The sequence below is a fragment of the Centroberyx gerrardi genome, chromosome 14 (genome assembly GCF_048128805.1).
Source record: "Centroberyx gerrardi isolate f3 chromosome 14, fCenGer3.hap1.cur.20231027, whole genome shotgun sequence".
Lineage (NCBI taxonomy): Eukaryota > Metazoa > Chordata > Actinopteri > Beryciformes > Berycidae > Centroberyx > Centroberyx gerrardi.
Window position 1 is genome coordinate 15,454,942 of NC_136010.1, and position 22,135 is coordinate 15,477,076.

The following is a 22,135-nucleotide window of genomic DNA, read 5'->3' on the forward strand; positions in this document are numbered from 1 at the left end:
TGACATGGCCCGCCTCTCGTTTTATTTTAATTTCTGTTAAGCTCCCTGCGGTGAGTGAGACGAGTGATATTGACGAGAGGTAAATCCCTCGTATGAGGAGAAGCCAATCCTGATCACATCGCTCTGATAGTACGGACTCAGTTCATGGCCAGAGATGAGTAAAGAGGCCATACAGACAAAAACCCAACTATTTCTAACAGGCAACAACTGCAAATCACACATATTGTTACTGTATATCACTAGAATGAGTGCAAACTAGTACAATCGATCTGTATGATCCAATCAGTCTGGTTCTGTTTTGGGTCCTAGGATTGCAGCTCTCTCCTCCCTACATTATGTTTTATTTGTTAGGTTTTATACAGTCACTTCCTATAGATGAATATGAATATACTGTACACACATAGAAATCCTCATCTGACCTTCTGACCCAGGGTGAACTAATAGGAAGAGCTTTTTACTTTTGCTGCCTAGTGAATTATTGACCTACATGCTTCCAACCATACTTTTAAAATACACAACAAAGACAGAAATGAATAGATGAATTAATAAATAAATAACATGAATAATAAATAAATAAATAATAGAAAATGAGGACAAATTACAAAGAAGAACCCTCCTTTCTTTTTTACAAATGACCCTCATCCACAAGAAACTAAAGCAAAGGGACAGAGGGACAATTCAAAATAATACAAAGGAAAAAAAACAGGAATGACCATACAGCTAGGCCTACAGTATCCAGAGTGTGATGCTAGACAGTCTGGAAAGAGCTGGTTGTCTGAGGATGAGGATGATGAAGACGATGTGTGATGACTGGGTGGGATGTGAAGGAACTTCCTGGTACGGTACGGAGGTAAAGAGAGAGAAAGAGCGGGCACAGTCCATCTAGATGCCATGTGTAGCGAGTGAGGCGCCATTTAAACGACTGGCCCTTCAGGAGTAGATGGTGATGACCTCACGCCCGCCTCCACGCACTAGGAGGACCCGATTGAGGCCTTCAGTGAGTACCTCGAGGAACTCCATGTCTGAGAGAGAGAATCAAAGTGAAGGAATTTAATTTAGTGCGGTTTATAGTTGGATTACTTACACTACCAGTCAAAAGTTTGGACCTGATTGAATGTACAAATGTTTTTCATTATCTTAAAGCCACTTTGATCTAAAGGCTTATGCTTAAATGCTTGAAATTTGTTTCTTAGACAAATATAAATAGTGAAGTTGATGCCTATGTATGAATTTCTTTCCAAAGCCTTTGCCTTTCCATCAAGGCAAGGGTGGCGAAGTGATAATTTCTACGACATGCTGCACTGTGTTAAATACTGCTACAGGTACAGTGCATCAATACTGATACATGATGATGTTTAGAATATGTTCTGCGAAGATGTAGACATGAAGGATACAGTTCTCGTCGCCCATGCGGTTCCTGGGAGGTCCAGGCATGTTGAGCAGAACCAGTTTTGCCTCCTTGGACTTCTTGGTGATGACCTCATTGAGCCGCAGCGCTGTGTGCATGCGCCTCACATCGGACTGGTTCCTGATGAGGCACGACACGAGAGAAGATTGGGCCAGGGCGTGGTATTTGGTTTACTTTTAACTCTTTGATTCACACACTATGTCTGACTACAAACTGTTCATACTTACAGGCTCTCCCATTCCCTGCAGCATCATTGGAGGAAAGAAATAATAGTGAATTACACACAGGACAGACGCAGCATATAGATAGTCAAGGGTGGAAGTAACTATTTACATTTACTCACATTACTGTAATTGAGTAGCCTTTTTGTGTAATTGTGTAATTTTTTAAAGTCAGTAATTTTACTTGTACTGAAGTACGTTTTTATTGAAGTACTTCACTACATTTTAAATCACATCCATTACAGAGTTACTACACATTTTGTGGCTCTCCATCAGCACCACAAACTGGACCATTGTAAACTGAAAAACTGTGGAGTGATTCAGTGAGAGGAGTAATCTGGCTTTACTTTGTTTGTGCAATTTATTTTGTAATTTCCAATTTTTACAATCAAAATAATCTAGTTTGAACTCTGTCCTCTCGTCCTTTTAGAATTGCATGGAAAAGATCACATCTAACAACATTCTCTTTTCTAAAAAGTAACTTCTACTCTGATTACACTTTAAATTAGCTACTTTTTACAGCAGACTTTTACACCAGCGCATTTACTTCTAATTAAGTAAAATAACATAAGTCATAAGTAACTAGTACTCTTTCCACCAATGTAGATAGCTGTGTTTGTTTATGATGCTCTTCTATCTCTTCAAAACCTGGAACATGGGTTGATAGACACAAGTGTTTGCCATTGACCCATGTCATGTCCTTGCTCTGTATGTACTGCATATCAAGAGTCAAGTCTCATGCCCAGAGAGCTGAGCAGAGTGACAGTGACAGCAGGCTACTCACGGCTTCATGTTGAAGAGGTCTTTGATCGCCTCTGGGTTTACTGCTGCTGCTGCTGCTGCTGCCGCCTGGCTCTTCCCCTTCTCCGCACCGTTGTCGTCCGTCCAGGTCCTCTGCACCTCGGCGTCGGGGCTCACAGCGCTCCCTGCAGGCGCAGTGGGGGACGTGGGGCTTGTGGGGGTCGGGGCGGCGTTCTTACTGTGGATCAGCTGGACCTGTGTCGGGTGGGAGACAGCGACAGACTGAGAGAGGGGCACCGTGACGTGACAACGTGACAGGGTGAAAGAAAGAGAGAGACAAATGTCAGTACGGGTGACACTCCAGTATTAAGGTGGCAAGCCAGAGACTGGTGGGACCATTTTGCAGTAGGGATGGGACAATATGCTTATCTCACGATTCGATACGCGATATGGGGTTGACGATTCGATACAACCGCGATACGATGTAATAGCAAATCTTTCTAGCAATGGCAGTGGTGGCAGTACCTCCTCTTCAGGTTTTTCTGCCACGCTGGCTCCCTCCTCGGTGCTCTGCTGGGAGCGCAGGGTGGACGGGTTTTTACGGCGGATGGAGCCACGGGACGAATCTGTAATACTCTGGATCTGTCATGAGGAAAAGCAAGGAAATATATTAAAACAAGTTCAATTTTGAATTTCCCTCTTTCTTTGTTTCTTGAGGTACAGAATTGCAACATGACAAACCTCTATAAATCTTGTTTTTATCTTATTTAAGGATACAGTTAGCTGATCGATCAGTAACAATAAGCTGTAAAATGTTCTCTTGATAGACTGATACACTAAGGATTCAGCGTAATCCACTTGCTGTTGGTCTTAAAATGTACTTCAAGTCCCGAGGAAGCTGAGGATGCCTTACTGGTGCTGTGATTAATGAGATAGATCATCGAGGGCAAGTCTAGACACAGATATAATTTACAACAATGACTAATTATGAATCACTCCCTTGCCACAGCGCTGGCCTTTGGAGTAGACTGAGTGATGAAGGCACAGTCAAAATAAATGTCAAGTTCTGGCCTATGTTGACTAAAATGTCAGGTCTCTCCACCTCCAGCACACTGGTGCAAGCAGTTAAAAGTCATATGAATTTTCATTAGGCATTACAGTTTGTCCATCATAGCAAGGGCTCCTCTGGCGTACCTCTCTCTCCATCTCATTCTTGGTCAGATGCATCTGTTTGAGGATCTGTGAGCGTTGCTCCATCACCAAAGTCTTCTCATAGGTGTAGGCTGAGATGTCACTGTCATGCTTTGGAGGGAAAAGATATTTGCACAGACATCATGCACCAAAACTTGTATCATATTATAGATGAAAGATTGGCTGTATTTTCAAATAAGTACATCAAGAACTCAATATTGTGATACCTCGTTATGGTTATTTTGGAACACATCTAGAACAGAAATATGGGATTTGTTTGTGAACTCGAAGAGAATGTGACAGAAACGTCTCTCACCATCTCTACTACTTCCACCTCAGCATCGATGCGCAGGTGATAGAGGAAGATGAGGAGGTCTTTCTTCATCTGGATACTATTGTCGTCCAACTGAGCTACAGTGAAAATGCGCATCTTGCACTTCCTCCACACCTATCGGCACAAAGCAGGAAATTAAGCACTAACAGATGTTGAATAAAGTCCTCATTGTATGGTAAAGTGTTGAAACTGGCATATTTTCTATTTTCTACCTGCTGCATTGTGTCCTCACTAATTTGTGTTCATTATTTAGAAGGACTTTCTTAGGGACAAAGGCATAATAAATCTTCACCCAAGTCAAGAATATTTCATTCTTTCCTGGAGAGATCTGGTTTCCCACCTTGTGCTGGCGCAGCAGGAAGGGCAGAAGCATCAGCATGCCTCCATCATGGACGATCCACCACACGTCTATGTGGCCCTCAGTGAAGCGCTCTCCATTGGACGGGTAGCTGGCGATGTTCTTAGGAACCAGCAAGGCCAGACTGGCCACAGTCGTCTCTCTGACCACCTCTGCACAGGGAGGGAAGAAATGTCTTTGCTATAATAGATAATCGAATACCTGAGGAAATGTCTCCTTTTGTCTATTTGATGAATTCACCTCAGCAGTTGGTAAAAAATGCATTATTTCTCTGTTGATGGTGTAAATCACTATTTGGGCTATTAAGGGCTATTTGTATAGCCCTTAATTACTGTTAAAGTCTCAAAGGGCTTCATAACACATTATGAAAACAATAAATGAAAACGACACCTCTCAACTTTTGACCCCCAACTGACGACAAGGTAAAACTACCATGAAAACCTCATTAGCAAAAAAAAAATGGAAGAAACCTTGTGAGGAATCCCTCTACTAGGACGGTCAGGCGGGCAATAAAACAAAACCAACATCCAAATGCCATTACTTCACCAGTGATCTAAAACTTACCAATGAAGTTCCTGACGCGCTGGCGTTCCTCAGCCTGTTTCCAGTTTCGAGGCCAGCTGACCAGCACAGTGTTGTGCTTCAGGCCTCCCAGTCCTCCGACCTGGATCAGGTGGGACGTCCCATCTCTCAGATTAGAGGAGATGACCACCTGAGAGAATCCCTTCACCTTCTCTGTCTCCATCAGCTTACGCAAAGACTAGAGAGACACCAAGAGGAGGACAGGGCAGCTGTAAGGGGCTACGCAAAAACTGTGACTGCATGCATGTCAGTGTGTGTATAGATTAAGTTTGCTTGTTAGTATGTAAAGGTGTGTGAGAGTCCAAATGTGTGTGTGAGTGTTAAGAGAGTAATGAACACAGCACTGACCTGGTCTGCCCTCTGGGCCTCAGTGTAGTGGTCAAGGAAGGTTCCTTGCACTGAGGTGCCAACGATGGTCAGACCCTTTCCTGCTTTCAGCTGATTGGTCAAGGACAGCAGGCGAGGCTGCTCCACGTTCTGCTCAGCATCCACACTCACCAGGACCAGCATCTGAGGCCTGTCAGGAAGCAGCAGGACACAGACTCATGTCAGGAAGGACATATGATAACATTTAAACGAGCTCTTGGGCCAGCGTTACACGGTGAAACTATTCACTTGGTTGCGTTGGTGAGTTGCAAGTTGCATGAGGTTCACGCATTTCAAATGTAATCAAAACACGCTCTGCAATAGCATAAATGGTTGGAAGTCATGTTTTACATTAATATTTACATTATTTTGTTTTGACATCTAATTTAAAAGTAAGTGATTTAGCATGTTAAATCTCTTTGCTGTGGCGTAATATTAACATAAAGTAAGCAATGTCTACAGTTGGCGGTTAAGCTAATGTTAGCTTAATGTAAGCTAATGCCAGCTAAATGTTCACTGTGCCAAGTTAATTTTCCATACAGAAAATACTTAACCTACCTGGAATATTTAAATGTAAAGTTAATCCACAAACCTTCAAAATACTGGATGACAGTGATTTATTTTTCTTGGGTGTCGCAAGCCTATGCATTGTTTTTGTTAATTACTCTATCAGCTGGCCATAGTAGTACTGGCCCAACTGAAAGTCACATGACATGATATCAGCGTTTTGATTGGCTGTGGACCTAGTTGCAAAAAGTTCAAACAGTTTCAACTTGATGCAACCAGGTTACACGCAACTTTTCAGTTAATTGCAGGGGGTGATACACGGTGCAACTCCAGTGAAACTCAGTTGCGTGGAGAGTTACAAGTTTCACATGTAACGCCAGCCTTAGATTAAGAGTAGGTAATGCCATGTGGTCATCATGGATGTTTTTTGTTATTATGACTTAAAACAAGTATCTCAGAATGTCAGTTTAACTGTTTCGGACGGAGTGGACTGACCTCCAGTTCTTGGTGTGTGGCGGTCCCTCCTCCAGCCTCATGAGAGCGAATCGTGCGGCGCTGAGGGAGATTCCACGTATCCCATCTCCCCACTCCTTCTCAGCTCTGTCACACAGCACATTTATGGGTTGGTACGCAAGTATGCTTCATCGTTCCATTTAACATGTTCAGTTTTGGCTGTACCTCCGAGAGATCCTAATAAATGTGTGTGCTGATAAATAAAGGTGCCCTATGTTTTATCTTTTTCAGTTAAAGCAACCTCAATCCATCACTGTCATTAAGTTAACGGAACTTGATAACCGCTGGCAGAAGAATAGGGATTTATTGCAAGGAAAACTGAGACAGTTCCTCTGTGACCCAGCCAAACATTTCAAAGACTCTGCCCAGTTGGATGCTTTAATAAAATCTTCATTCTTGCCTTTTGTCCAAATCTTATTCTAAGAGGGCCAGGGCAGGGAGCTGTCAGGATGATCACTTACCCGCAGAACTCAATGTATTTGTAGATGCAGGTAGCGATGCCCATGGCAACTATGGCATAATACCAGGAACAGATGAACATGAGCGACAGGCACAGGCTCATACCCAGGAAAGACAGAGCCCTGTGGGGGACAGGAGGTCACATGCTTGGTCTAACTGCTAACTGATGCTAGCTTCACACCACTGGTTGGGGCGTTGCAATGATCACAGCTTGTAAAATAGCTGCTGCTGTTGAGCTAATGTCAGAACACAGACAGACAGACAGACTCTGGCTTCCCATGGTGACTCTGACGCACACAACACTGCTAAATAAAAACAGCAAACATTGTTTCACAAGTGCCTGTTGTCTGACACTGATCCTGCACACTTTCACCCTGTAGAGTCTGTGTTAAATGTCTACATGTCCCTGCTAAGGAGCTAAGGATGCTATGGAGATCTCTGAGCAAAGTTTGCCTACTTATTGTACCATTATAGTAGACTGAATCTTTATGGTTTGTCCCGAACATGGTTTTCATGATAATAGCATATGTCATGAAAATGTAGCAAGTTCATGCACACTGACACAACGACTCACCAGTGGTAGAACTTGAAGCGCGGTCTCCAGTTGGGTGTCCTCAGCAAAGTCTGCAGGGCGCAGGCAAGATTGACAAACATGTAGCACATCAGGAAGAACCTAGAGAGACAGAGAGAGAGAGAGAGAGGGAGAGACAGAGAGAAAGAGGGAGAGAGAGAGACAAGTGAAGTACAGAGAAGGAACATGTCTGCAGTTGGCCTGTATAGCTATGAAGTCCTGAGGGATTCACAGTGCCCTTACATGGAGAGGATGGGTGCGACTGCGTCCAGGGAGGCGATGATGATGCCAATCTCACAGATACTAGCTGTGAGTAGGAGGGCCCAGGTGGGCTCTCCATTGGCTTTACCATGTCCAAACACCTGCAGTAACACAAAAAGATAGCCTACATGTCAGCTGTGAACATACACACACACATACACATACCAACACATAAAGGAAAGTGAGTTGACAGGAGAGTTAGCCTTTCCATCTCTCTCATTCAGGTCACATTGGCCCCTGAAGCAGGGTCATTAATCACTTTTGTCCTAAACAGGCTCCTGCCTCGCCTCAGCCATTACTCCTCATTTAATCAGCTGGACCGGGAGACAGCCTCTCTCACAACAAGCAAACTGAAGGCAGGGCAGGTATAAGTTATCACCACTTCTTCCGCAACAATCCTGGCCCAATTGAGATGAGTGAGCCTTATTCTGAGAAATATAAAGAAACACTTTGAATGCCGTATGTGCACACTCACTCTAAGGAAAGGGATGATGCCGTCCCGGGAGATGGCCTGTAGAAGACGTGGAGCCCCAGTCAGACTCTGCAGGCCTGCCCCACAGGTGGAGAAGAAGGAGCCAAACACAATGACCCACGGGGACGGCCAGGCCAGCGTACCAATCACTAGGTTACCGCTGACTCCTTCACCAAACCTGAGGGCAAAGGTGAGGACAAATGACTGAACTGGTGTTGGAGAAACATGCAATGACCTGTTCAGCAATCAGTCTACAACATAGATAATCTAAGGTCTAATGTTTAATGTTCTTTGTTTGATTATATAAAACTCTGTTGTTGGATTGGAACACATAAGACTCACTTGTCCCTTAGGACGACTCCTTCTATACAGGCACCAAACAGCACCACACAGGACATATCTGAGATAAACAGTTAAGGAATGCATTGTTGAACATTTTTGATCCAAATGATATCTTATGATGCAAAAAGTTATATTAAAGTCGTTGATCATCACTCTCAGAACCACACAGTTTTTCTGTGGGCCTTGGCTCAGTGAAGGATACACACAGTAGATGTGGTGGTAATGGCTGCGATGGTGCCGATGGGGATGGACTTCTGTGCATCGCGCAGGTCTCCAGACCGGTTGGAGCCAGCCATGATACCTGTGAGGCACAAAGCACACAAGGATGAAATAAACATGAGCTTTCTGCTTTACACCTTCATGTGGAAGGTCATCTTTCTTCCACTCAACCTCCTCCCTCTATTTGTACCAAAGAGAATGATGTAGCTACACAATGAATTTACTTTTCAAAAAACAATCTGATTAAACCGAGCCTTTAATCAAGCATCTCGATGCAAATTTGAACAGCCTGTTTTATTTAATCAAGACTGAAGCCTGTCCCAAATCTATGAAGAGGGACTCAGCATTTATCTGTTGGGTGCTGGTGGAATGTGAGTCCCACAGTTTCTATAGCATTATGACTTCTTGTCATTTCACCTCACTGAACTTTAATTGTAACCTTTGGCAATGCAGAATTACTCCTCATTATTTTTTTGAGCACAAATGAATGTTTTCACCATTGTAAGCACTCTTGTGCCAATATGCAATGATCAAGCCCCCATAGCAAGAGTAAAACATAATGCACAAATAATACACATTGAATTACATGGAAATAGTTTGGGCACAACAGTTAAAAAAAAACATTACCTCTGCTGTGTGCAGGGGAAAATTCAGCAGAAATATAGAAATGAAGCACAAGAGATAGTGATGCTAGTCATCCGTTTCTCCTGTATCAAACATTGTGTCAGGTGTAGTCCTGACAGATCTCTGGTACTAACCTGTGACAGAGGGAAAGTAAATCCCCACCAGCAGGGTGAAGAAGCTGGTGATGTCAGCCAGGACGTAGCGGTTGGAGCTGGTTGTGGGACTGTCCGGATCCACCGCCGACACAAGTCCACGCTTCTCCAAGATCATCCCTTTGTCGAGGTAGTAACCAAACAGATTCTCTGAAGGACAGAGAAACAGAGAGAGGTAGAGAAGGAGGGAGGATGCAGAGAAAATTACCAGTTGAGAGGGATTGATAAATGATACAAGGTAGTGTCATTTACATTGATTTGCCCCCTCTTACCTGCCAGGATGCCACTCGTGACCCCCGGGATGCCCTGTATCTCCGTGACGTTGTTGTTGGTGAAGTACTCGTCGCACGTGGCATTGAGGAGCTCAGAATCGCAGAAGCTCCTCCACAGCTTGGTGGTGATGGTCTCGTTGTCCCTTTCGATGACCTTCGCACACACGTCATACCCTTTAGAGACAAGAGTTCGATTTCCCAGGATGCAGACCCTGTAAGGGAAGTCAGTGAAAGCATCGCTGTAACTTATCCAGATACGATGCAGTCAGAAACCATTCCTGGCTGTGATATGGTCAGAAAACATACTTTACATGAAGGAATGTCTCTGAATGCATGCAATCAAATCCATACTGAAGAAAAATATAAGTGCAACTTGTGAAGTTTCGCTCACATGTTTCATGACAAAAAATAAAATATCCCATATTTTTTCCACAAAAGGCTTATTTCTCTCAAATCTTGTGCATGACTTTGTTTACATCCCTGTTACTGAGCATTTCTCCTTTGCACAGAATTTCTTACAATTGAATGGTTTTCTTACATGAGCCGTAACCAAGTAAAATCTTTAAAATTGTTGCATGTTGCGCTTATATTTTTGTTCAGTTCTGTATCAGTGCATAGCGTGGCCGCCAGATAAGACGAGCGAGTGCCTTACGGGAAGACGGGGGGGTCGATGGCGGTCTTGATGACCCCGGCGTACACAGCCAGGATGGAGAGGATGACGCAGGCCAGGAAGAGCAGCGCCAGCTTATTGACATACTTGACCCCCACAAACACCACCAGCGCCATTAAGCTCAGCACAATGGTGCCATACACCCGCATGTTGTTGAGGAGAGCCTCCTCCGCCTCCGGCCCCTCCAGGCCCTCGAGCTTGAAGATGGCTGCCTGAGGAACGATATAAATCTGCGGGATGGACAGATGGAGGGAGCGAGGCAAAGGAACAAGAGGGATTGGAGAGAATACAGTAGGGTGGGGTGGAGTATGGGAGAGAAGGGTGGAGGCATAAGGAAAGACAGAGGAGATGAAATGAGGGAAGAGAGAGAGCAGGTGAAGTGAAAATGGAGAGCAATGAGATATCTTCTAGAAATATCAGAAATACATTATGAGTTGTGAAAAGGTTTTATATTGCTGTAACAGAACAGAGAGCAATAGCAATTAGTGTTAAATCAAAGGAAACATCAAATTAATTTCGCCGTTTTTTGTTTGCAAGATGCTCAAATTAATAACATTCTGCTATTATAGATGGGAGCATGAAATAAGTGTCTTCATATTTATTACCCTTCATTTAGATTCTATTGCATCTACATGTGCTGCTGGGCATGTCTACATAATGGTTTCTGACCCTTCAAACCTGTTATAAGGAAAAATACATGTACATATACATATTAGTTATGAATATGGGTCATAATTTTAGCTTGATAAGCTGGTCAGAAAGGTGTCTCATAGATTTGGATCTTTTATTTAGCTTGGTCCAATTCACAAGGACTTCAGAGTAGAGTTTCATTTATTGTAAGATGCTGTTACTGTCTGTTAATACAGACCAGGGAGCATGAAAAGCAATAAACTGGTGTCAGTTACTCAATAATTAGGGCTCCTTACCAGCAGAATTTCAATACAGCCAAGAATGTACATGGCACCGGCAAAAGTGGTGCCCAAGTAGAAGCAGATTCCAACCGCTCCACCAAACTCAGGACCCAGGGAGCGAGAGATCATGTAGTATGAACCTCCAGCTGTGGGTCAAAAAAACAAACAGAATATTTAGCGTGCTATAACTGTCAGGACATATAGCAAGTGTGCAAACAGATTGACAGACAGACAGACACACACACACAAATACAAAATACACAAATACATCCCTCAGATCAGTGTTGTAGTACTCGAGTCCTGGATGACTCGTGACTCGACTCTGACTTGAACATTGATGACCTGGACTCGCGCAGTGAGGACTTGAACTTGGGACTCAATCACCTTAGAAATCGGCTACACATCTTTTCAGCGTTACCCTAAATTTGTACCTGATCATCTGCTTGGTTAACAATATAGCCTGTCATGTAAACTTATAGGCTATGAAAAATGATCTTACAACACAACCACTGATAGGATGACATAAAATGAGTGTGTGGTGCCTGGGAGTAAGAGCGTTGTTAGTCATGTGATAGATAAAGATGGCTCCACCATGAACTGTGAGCTTTGCTTACATGGATTTTAGATTACAGTAACTAGTGCGAACAGTAGTGCTAAATGTAAAATATGTAAAAAGAACAAATGAGGAAAAGACTGTTCTTGGACTCAGACTCGGACTCAAACACTGAGGACTTGGGACTTGACTTGGACTTGAGGTTTGGTGACCCGACTAGAAAACACTGCCTCTGACACCCACTCACCTGGTACGACTCCATTCGTTGCAATGGCACTCATGGAGATGGCAGTGAGCATGGTCTGAAAAAGCAGCAGACGACACAGCAGGGTTACAAGGTGCTGAGAGGCAGCAGGTGGACACTCCGTCTCAAGTCAAACTAAATAAGGGTGACTGGGACGACTTGGAGACCTTGATGAACCGGGGGACTGAGTGAGCAGAGAAAAACATAGAGGAGTGGAAGAGTCTGACTCATCTCGTCATGTTGAATTGTTCAATCTATGGGATAACAACCTACATGGCTGGTTGAGCACGTTCTCTGCTACAGCTCAGTGATGCAGAGGCACCATGGGGCTTTTACGTCAGTGACAGAGCGACAGAGAATCAAAGATTGGAGAGGGAGAGAGAGAGCAAATTGAAAGAGACACAGTGAAAAATAAATGTTGGGAGGATAAATATGTGCTTGGAGTGTAAATGTAGGGTAGAAAAATAGAGAATGAGAAGCAGAGGGAGGCAGAGGAAGGGAACAGCAGAAATAAATGGAAGAGAAAGAGTGGTATAAAAAAAAAATAAGTGGGAGGAGAGATATCAGAAAATGTGAATCATCAAAGGAAAAATAGTTGAAGAAAAGACCCACGTCATAACTGACGGTTTATTAGTGTGTGTGTGTGTGTTTGTGTGTGTGTGTGTGTGTGTGTGTGTGTGTGTGTGTGTGTGTCTGAAAGAGCCTTTGAAGAGAAGAGGAAAGAAAACATAAGAGGGAACAAACAAAAGGGAGAAAACATAAGATGTACATGTGTGTAAAGTTTGTGTACATGTTTGTGTGAGTGTGTGTGTGTGTGTGTGTGTGTGTGTGTGTGTGTGCGCACGCGCGTCCCATGTTTCATTCTAGGCGCAGGTGTGTGTGTGTCTGTATATGTAATCCAATTAGCATTACAGGTCGGCCCGGTCGCCTCTGGCCCTGCAGGCTTAGAGCTGATGTTAAGTGATTCTTTAATCAGGTCTTAATGAAGTGACCTCGCTCTCACCGGATCACAGATAATAACCTTTAATAGTTTTACTGCTGTCAGATGCTGTGAGGATGAGCGGGTGGATGTTGCACGCTCAGCATTCCCCAGATACAGAGAGTAAGGTATCGTTGTATCCCCCTGATATCACTGATAACGCTGATTTTTCAACTGGATATGGGACAGACAGCTGTACAGTCTGTTGTGAACTGTATGAAGGCAAAGTCACAGAAGTGTGAACTCTTTAAAGTCACAGTGAAACAGTATTTTGAGAGCATCTTGCCTCCTTAATGTGATGTATTTCCTGTTGAAACAGGATGTTGGGGCAGGACATAACGCAGGGAGGGAAGTCTAAACCAATGGGATATAAGTCAGGGAGAGAAAAGCAGTTTTATTTGATGGGAGGGGTGGAGGGGCAGGATTGTTCAAAAATCTGTGATGGTTTTTGTAGAAAAGGCTCTGGCAGTGTACCCGTTAACGAGCCAATTAATCGCCATAGCAACCCCAGCCCAGGCAGGCTCTGAAAAAATCCCCCGTGCCACGCAGCAGACAGCCTCTTCAGATGGTCACTTCAAGGACTTAAAACCGAGTAAACCTTACCTGTTGTGTGCGTAGATAACCCACATTGCCTGTTTGTTGCTTGGTGTTTGCTTGCACTAGTCTCAGCTATGGTTAGAGAGCCTTGTTAAGTTTTTTTTTTTAACCTTTATTTATTCAGGGGAGTTTCACTGAGAGCAATGCTCTCTTTTTTGGGAACGCCCTGATCACATTCACACACATTCACACCTGGAAGCTGATCAGTACAACCACAGTCTAATCTGCTGGCCACTGAGCAGCTCCACTGGAGCAGTTGGGGTTAAGGGCCTTGCTCAAGGGCACCTCAGTGGTGGTAATGAGGGAGGGGCAAGCGCTGCTTTTCACTTTCCCCACCCAGATTTATCCTGCCAGTCCGGGGGATTGAACCGACGACCTTCCGGTCACAAGCTCGCTTCTCTAACCTTTAGGCCACCACTGCCCACAGTTGGCCCAAACTTTAATAACTAAGCTATGTGGAAATTGTTAGCCTTCATGTTGCACACCCAGTATTTTAATGAGAGATGTATCCATGCTGTGTGGACTTTTCCCTCACCGCTAACTACTGAGAGTTACTTTATATGTTTTCATGCTGATTACCTTATTACTATTTGGATAGTAATTCTCGTGCATTCCTTGTTTAATTCCATTAGTAATGATAATTACTCTCCTGTTTTAGACCACACACAAACCCACCATCACATCCCTGTATTGTGGCATGCCGATGGATAGGATGGAGAGACTATAAGCAATTGTTGTGCCTATGTACCTGATGCCTTAAACCTTCAGTAAAGTTCTATGCATCAAAGTCCAGTCTCCGTGTCCTGACAGGGTGAACACTCCTGAGCCAGCTAAATAGTTCAGTACAGTTTTTTTGGTTGGAATGTTTATTTCGCCTCCTGGTACACAATGAAGTCACCACTAAAGATTTTCTGTTTTCCAGGACGTAAAAGTAATGATATTTTTATATAAAAATACAATAAAATAAATATGTTGTTATTTTTTTTGGCATAAATTGTCAAATAAATTTTCCATGGCAAGATGGCGCCGAGCTATGGCGACATGGTGTTGCTCTGTCTGTCAGTTTGTGTGTTTTTGTACTTGCAAGTGTGCTATGTGGACTGTTTGCTAAAGTATGGTAGGATTGAGCTTTTACAACTCAGAGACACCACACGGGACATTCAACCTAAGCTGTTATTTTCATCTAGTGACTTTGTGATTGGGAACTCGGTGGATGCTAACGCTAACAGTGGCAGGACAACTCGCCCACACAACTGTCGGCAACTACCTAGAGGGAGGAAAAGGGGCAAGCGGGCCAGTGCTTTGAGATTGCGACAGAGAAAACATCGAACTCGAGGGACTATGGATCGGTCCCGGTCCGTCCGTCACACACAATATCTTGGACGCCGCTGATTGGAGTTTCACAAAACTCAAGTGAATGATGTGTCTCATTGCTCCATTCTGGTAGTTTAAAAATGGCACTGATCGCCCTAAGGGGGGAGCTACAACTTTTGTTTACATGTTGGATTTTGCTGAAACCCGGGGGAATGATGCATCTCACCACTCCGTTCTCACATTTTCAAAATTACACTCATCCATGTGTTACGCACAATATCTCAAACACCAGTGATCCAATTTTGATAAAACTTTGGGAAACGATGCATCTCACAGCAGCATTATAGTTTTCAAAATTACACTGATTGGTCCAAAGGGGAACTACAATTACAGCTCAAAACAAGGTGACATATTTGTTACTGAGTGGCCCAGACAGGGACTTCATCATTCATGATGGATGACATGGTTACTGTTTACCTTTTACCATTTCTGCATTATTTGATAATATAGTAGAGAGAGAGGAGAAAGATGATGTCATGACACACAAGTCGAGAGCCAAATTAGAATTGACAGTATCACGCTTACACAATTTTACAGTTAGATTTTAGGCATTTAGCTGACACTCTAAACCAGAGTGTAATCAACAGTAAGGGGTGCGAGGGTCACGGCCACTGTGCCATGACAATATTATTCCTGTGACCTCAGAATGAAAGGAAATAAGCTAAGGAGAGAGTGTTTTTAGAGTAATTGGAGTGAGTAGAGGAGAGGGGATATAACTCATTGAGGACGTAACGTGAGTTTTTGGCCTACAGCAAAAAGATGCTGCAGGGTGACTTTGCTGTTTTGACCAAAGACATGGCACTCAGTCTCAGGGAACGGTTTGCCCTTCGCAGTCACTTCAGGCTTAAAATGATGAAGATAGTTATGTGGAGATGGTGGTAGGGTGAGAGCAGATATGATCCTGGGCTTTTGGAGTGTGCTTTACCACACCCATAGGTGTCCTGCACTCCTGGCCCGTGTGGGATTGCTTTACACCAAAAGATACCAAAGGGACCAGAGAGAGGACAAAGATCTATGATCACTTGTATTTTTCTTTTAAAGATGCTCATAAAGCATGCATCTTCCAGTTTCAATACATCACGTCCTCTGTGCCAGAAAGATTTCCCACCAGTCGTTGTTCCCAACCACATGGGCAGGTACATGCATCGCTGACAGGTGGATTTTCCAAACACGTTACTTAGGTTGAAACTAAGGCAATATCTTTTTCATGGAAATGTTACGCAGTGGATTTTTAAATTCATTATTGTCTTTGTTTCTTTCTTTCTGTTTGTTTGTTTGTTTGTTTGTTTGTTTGTTTGTTTGTTTCTTTCTTTCTTTCTTTCTTTCTTTCTTAGTCTTCTTCATCCTAGCTGGGGCTTGAGGCTGTAACCATCCTTTGACACTCGTCTGTCGTTGCCTCTGTTTGTGTCCTAGTTTTACTTATGTTTTGTATTAGATTTTTAAAATAAAGCTGGGGATAGAGCGGGATAATGAGGGATTCCAACAGGGGGAGGGGGGTGGAGAGGGGGATTTATTGGCAGAATGCCTTATGCCAGGATTTAGTGTGTGTCACCTTCAGCATCTGTGTAATGCAAATTATATTCTAACAGGCTCTAGCTTAATCACACACTCCACTGTTTGGGTGTGTGTGTGTGTGGAGCCACTTCTGGTTGATATAATCTCGTGAACGCTTGCAGCTGTATTGTGGTGTAATGAAGTTAACTGGCATATTTTCCCTCAACATCTGTTCTCTGTGACCACCAGCAGGAGCAGTGACAGCTGGCTTCTGGGAGCCACAACCTTCATCACTGAACTAAGTAGCGCCTAAAAGTGCTAATTTTCCTCTCATGCTGTGATTGTGGGATGTCCTAAAATCTCTGACAATGGACCAAAGCCGTTAGTTGAATGTAGCGGTTTTATTACACAACATGGGGGGTATGCTGAAGAGGGGAGGGCAGCTTCACTCACCGTGGAGCAACACATGAAGACGATTATGAAGGAGCCAAAGACGCCTCCAATGCCAACCATCCAGGTCATCCGCAGGAAGAGGATCACCCCGAAAATATTCTGGATACAGGGCAGGTACACGCCCATCAGAGTGCCCAGCTGTGGAGCCTGGGAAACACAAAACAACACCAAACTTAAAGCTTTGAATAAAACTCGAAATGTGCCATATTGTCCCCGAGGGGCAATTTGATTGCAGCAGCTAAAACTCAAGTCCAAATACAACCATTCAGTGACCATTAATTATGTTTACTCACCATGGTATGATGGAGTGAAATTGTGACTCAAAACTTTGTGTAATCTTAGTTTCCAGTCTAACTCATCATTTTTCACATAGGCCTATATGATTTTCATATATATGGTTTGAAATAGAGTTTAAAACCTGTGTCAGTATGCATTTAGCTGCTCAATTGTAGTCTCCTCAATTAAATTCTACATATGAAATCCCGGACTGTGAGATTGGGTCCACCTCTTTCATTAGAAAGTAAAGGGTTTATTCTTTTCAAGCACAAAAAGATGGTAATCTGGTGAGAAGAGGATGACAAGCTCTTTGTTCATTAAAAATAGGGATATTTCCTCTCATTAACCTGTTTGAATAGAAGTGGGAAGATAAGGTTTTCTTCTCCTTTTTCCTCATTATCTTTGTCAAGCAATACATCTGGTGGCTTTCAAATGATTGAAAGGTATTTGCTTGTGAGGTAGTTAAGCAGAAAATCAGAATGTGTGTCTGACTGAGAGCAATGAATCCAATAGTATTTTATAGTCTACATTATAAATGTCTACACACACACAGCTATCCACAAACGTGGTGCAAACGAAATGGAGACCAAGCATCCTATGAGTCTATTGACTAATAACTTATACATTCTGTTGCCAAGAAGAAAGCCTCTCTCATCAAATTCCATATGGGTGTCTGCCAGCATGTAATGTTGTAATCTAATTACCCCCTCAATGTCAAACTCATGGGACGGCACCCAAACTTTACACTTGATTAAAGATGTCTGCGTCTTTTGAGTTTAGATTTCTCATACAAGTTTAATGTTATTACATTGCTTTTCTCTCAAACTAATATTGTACTAGGTAAGATTGAAAAGAAAATTTAATCTCACTTGCAGATAAAACATTCTTTTTTTTATATCAAAAAGTGACTGTTAAAAGAGGAAAACAAAATCATTTGTCGAACAAAGTCCTTGTCTGTCCTTCTGACATCCTGAAGTGTCTGGGAGTCCTCGTCTAAATGCTGCAGAGCAGTGGGGGGCGTGTGCGATGGGGAGGAACTGAAATATGTACAGATAGAGGACAGTTGTTGCCCTGAAGGCTCGCCCCATCCACAGGGGAACGCCGGGGAGAGGAGAGGAGCCCAGTGACGTGCTGACAGGCCGTCTGGCTCAGGAGTCGCTCCTGGACTGCAGGATCCTCCAGGTGACTCAGCCTGAACGGCGTCTTCATAATGTTCTGTTATCCCTTACTCAGCGTTTAGTGACAAGCCGCGCTCTGTCCGTCTCTCTTGCTGCAGATTTCATCAGCAGGTCATTTTAAACTCAGCTGTTCAGCCAAGGCAATGGCAATATGCTGGATGTGTGCTCTTGTTTTGTGTGATTTCCTTGTTATACTGTCTTGCATTGTTCTAATTTACATTTTTTTATGTGATGCTCTTGTTCTAATGTCTTGAACTTCTGTAAACTAATTTATGTGTATTCTATCTTTCATGTCTTATCCATTTGATTTTAAAATGCTCCTGTAAACAGGGCCCATCTATAAATGAAGTGTTACTCTCAGTGTGCACACCCTGTATAAATAATAAAAAAGAATAATGTAATAGAATAAATAGATCCTAGTGGTTTCATAAGCCCTGTCATAGAGAGTAACAGAAATGGGCAGGTATAGTTTTTAATGTGAAATGTCCAGGGGTTTTTAATGTAAAAAAAAAAAGTTTGGAGAGAAAGAGACAAAAAAGCATCCAAAATGCAAAATAATTCCAGTATCCAGTACCCATAAGGTCTTTTTCCTGCCACAGCCAGTCTCACACTGAGGGCAGCAGCTTTTTGTCTCTGGGAGCTTCAGCTAATGAGCTCAGCTGTGTGCGACCTCAGGTCGCTGCCTGTAGCGCTCCCAGTGGGCATTGCAGGCAGCTGACAAGTGGAAACATAGCGGTCCTCCGTCACAATGCCACTCAGCCCTTAAAGGAATAGTTCACCCAAAATCATGTCAGTACTCACCCTCATCGTTTCGTCAGTCGAAACACCGGTGAAGTTTGTAAGTCCAAATAACACACGACGAGTTTGCTAGCGCTGCTCCATGTCAGCCTTCTCCAAAACAACTGAAGTGGCTGGTAACTGGTTCTTAAGAGTTCCAAAAAGGGCAAAAAATAACCATGAAATTACTCTAAACAGCTTGTGCAGCATAATCCAAGTGTTCTGAAGCCAAACGATTGCACAAAGAGTCCAAAGGACTTATAGTTACACCAGTATTTAGCGCAGGTCTTCACTAAAACCGTTTTTTGTGCACCCACACATCGCATGCTCTGCATACCCTAAACACATGACCTTTCCCCAATGACCTTTAACTGACATGAGGATGAATAAACAATGACAAAATTATCATTTTTGGGTGAACTATTCCTTTAAATGGGGAACTGCAGACTACTAAAATAAGCTTCAAGATGCATTAGCATGCTGTGAGATCATGTGGTCAAATTTCAGCTCACAGGAAAAGACAACGTAAGTAAAACAAGGATAAAGCATGTAAGACACCCCAAAATCTTAGCCTTGAGTTGCCTCATTTTAGGTCTTTTGGCTTCCAAGAGCTGTGGAATTGAGATAAGACGACAAAAGGAGAGGCAATGTACAGAAAGTAGACACAGTGAGGCAGACTGAGGATGCAGGTTGTTGGGTGTGTCTTCTGCTCCACTGCACACACGCAGGATAACCGGCATCACATCACCCTGCTGAGAGTCAATAAATACCGGCCAGCCAAGGGAAAAAATGGGAACACACGCCACTGTCAAAAACATCAGTCTGAGTCTGATCCTGCATTCACATCACACTGGGGCAATCAATAGTACAAAGTTCCCACATGTAAAAGCTGTTCTTGACAACCAGTCATAAATACAACATGGAAGCTCAGAGTCTGATGATAGCAGCAAGTAGTCAGGCAGTTGGTATCTGTGCTGTGCAGGATAGAAATCTCTACCAGCTTAAAGGAAGGCAACACTGCAAAACATCACACATCTAATCAGGGTTCCACAGGCCTTGAAAATCCTTGAAAGTTTGTGGATTTGAGAAAACTACAATAAAGCCTTGAAAGAAAAAGATTTTTAAAATGAATGGGTGGCCTTGAGCGTACTTGATTCTTTATTAAAATATATAGCAAACCATATTCATCAATATGCCTCAGCTCTCTGTACTTCTCTCTCCATCCTCCATCAACACTTAACATCCTGATGAAAACCCTAAGATGGATATTTGCTTTGATCTAGCAGCAGTTTTGAAATGAAAGATTTGACCATGATTTCTCGACTTGACAATATCATGAGCAAAAGAGGCCTCTGCAATGTCTAATTGTAACCAATGAATCATTTCTTACTCCAAAACATGCTTATGTCCTTGAATCTCACCAAACAAGACCTTAAAAGGCTGGTTGAAGTTGTGCTAATGGGTGTAATGTTTGGTTGGAATGAAAACCTGCAGACTCTCCTATCTCTCCTATCATAAATCCTGCCTCTCTGAAAGGTTACTGTTTAGAATTTAGATTGAATAGAAAATGTAACTTTCCATTTCTGTTCCTTTTAAGATCAAACCTCGCAGACATAAAAAAAAAATAAAAGAATACATTCCACCATTCTTCTCCAATGGCTGTCAGTTTCATGACTAGGCCTATATCATAAATAAGGTTGCTGTTCCTCGTCAGATTGCTCCCAGGTACAGATGGATCACCTCCAGTAGACTCTACCTTGATGGGTTTTTTGGACGGTCGCGCTCCCTCCTCATTATTCTCTGCCTCTTCGTGCTCTTTGCTGCCTGTGGGCAGGTTGGAGTAGTTGGCCAGACTGCTGAGCAGAGAGGAGACCATCGGACTGGTATCCATCTCCTCCTGCAGAGCGCGCACACACACACACACACACACACACACACACACACACATGCACAGGGATATTAGCACTGGTGATCCAGGATACAGCCAACATAGGTGATATGATACTAGGGATGGGACAAAATGAAATATATCGCAATACGAAAATGTGACAATAAGTATTGTGGGGCAGAAAAATGAATTGCAATATTAGCTACAATTTATTCTGCCGTAGCAATCACAAATGTGTGCAGTTTGTTTGTTGACATTTTTAAATTCTAGCAAGCCAATGCCATTGCTAGAAAGATTTGTGTCTCAGAAATAAACATAATTCTGCACAGTCAGACTTTGTTGCCATTGAACTTTTATTTATTACATCGTATTGTGGTTGTATCGAATCGTGAAACCCATATCGCGTATCGAATCGTATTGTGAGACAGGCATATCTTCCCATCCCACCCATCTGCTACCAAAATTAATAACTGATCACACAGAATTCTTTGATCAGGTCAAAGTATCAACTACATTACAGCAGTAAGGACTGGTTTCACTCCATGATCCCAATGTGTTTGCTACTAGTTGTTCATCAGTGACAGCAGTACTGAGGAGAGGAAGTCCTCACCTCAAACAGAGCCATGTTCTTGCCGTCGTACTGCTGACTCTTCTCCACATCACTGGCACTGCTGTTAATGAAAGGACTGCTCTCCTTGGGGTTTCCATCACCTGGAAAACACAGACACCAACCAGCAGATTTAGCTTAGACACACACATACACACACACACACATACATACGCACAAAGACATTGATTGTTCTTTAATTGGGTTTCCAAAATAAATGGGAATAGTGGTTTGTTAATAAATGAAGTTAGCATGCTGAAATGATCCATCAACCAGGATTTAATTCTAGACCACACAGTGGGATCGCTGCTGGAGTAAGGAAAAAGTCAATTTAGATTTGTGCTGTGAATAAGGAATTTAAGCAAAGACTCCAAATGAGGAGGGTTCATCATTTTATTTAGTTATCACATTCTTCAGGACATCTAATAGAGAAAAATAGAAAATCATTTTCAGTCACCGTTTAAAATTTATGGTGGGTTATTTTTGAACTTCACACTAGTAAAAGTTGCAGTATAAGAGGAGTAAAAGATAAAAAAAATTA

At 42.9% G+C, this 22,135-nt stretch overlaps 1 protein-coding gene across 3 annotated transcripts; it reads right to left on the bottom strand.

The window, feature by feature from the left end:
- Positions 1 to 930: 930 nt before the first annotated feature.
- Positions 931 to 21,696, bottom strand: slc12a5b (solute carrier family 12 member 5b). 3 transcript variants are annotated; one of them, XM_071920783.2, is made up of 25 exons: positions 21,598 to 21,696; positions 20,856 to 20,996; positions 16,869 to 17,015; positions 11,975 to 12,029; positions 11,190 to 11,320; positions 10,246 to 10,493; positions 9,594 to 9,805; positions 9,304 to 9,471; positions 8,529 to 8,627; positions 8,327 to 8,384; positions 7,988 to 8,162; positions 7,495 to 7,613; positions 7,255 to 7,353; positions 6,683 to 6,802; positions 6,204 to 6,308; positions 5,184 to 5,352; positions 4,818 to 5,013; positions 4,236 to 4,405; positions 3,878 to 4,009; positions 3,565 to 3,672; positions 2,896 to 3,012; positions 2,414 to 2,625; positions 1,636 to 1,650; positions 1,395 to 1,528; positions 931 to 1,022 (listed from the first exon to the last, which is right to left on the bottom strand). In XM_071920783.2, the coding sequence occupies exons 1-25, from the start codon at positions 21,610 to 21,612 to the stop codon at positions 931 to 933; spliced, it is 3,237 nt and encodes a 1,078-aa protein (XP_071776884.2). In that variant the 5' UTR covers positions 21,613 to 21,696. The 3 variants fall into 3 exon arrangements, with proteins under 3 accessions (XP_071776884.2, XP_078144687.1, XP_078144688.1); XM_078288561.1 differs by having other exon boundaries at positions 2,414 to 2,652; XM_078288562.1 differs by lacking the exon at positions 1,636 to 1,650.
- Between the last annotated feature and the right edge of the window lie 439 nt (positions 21,697 to 22,135).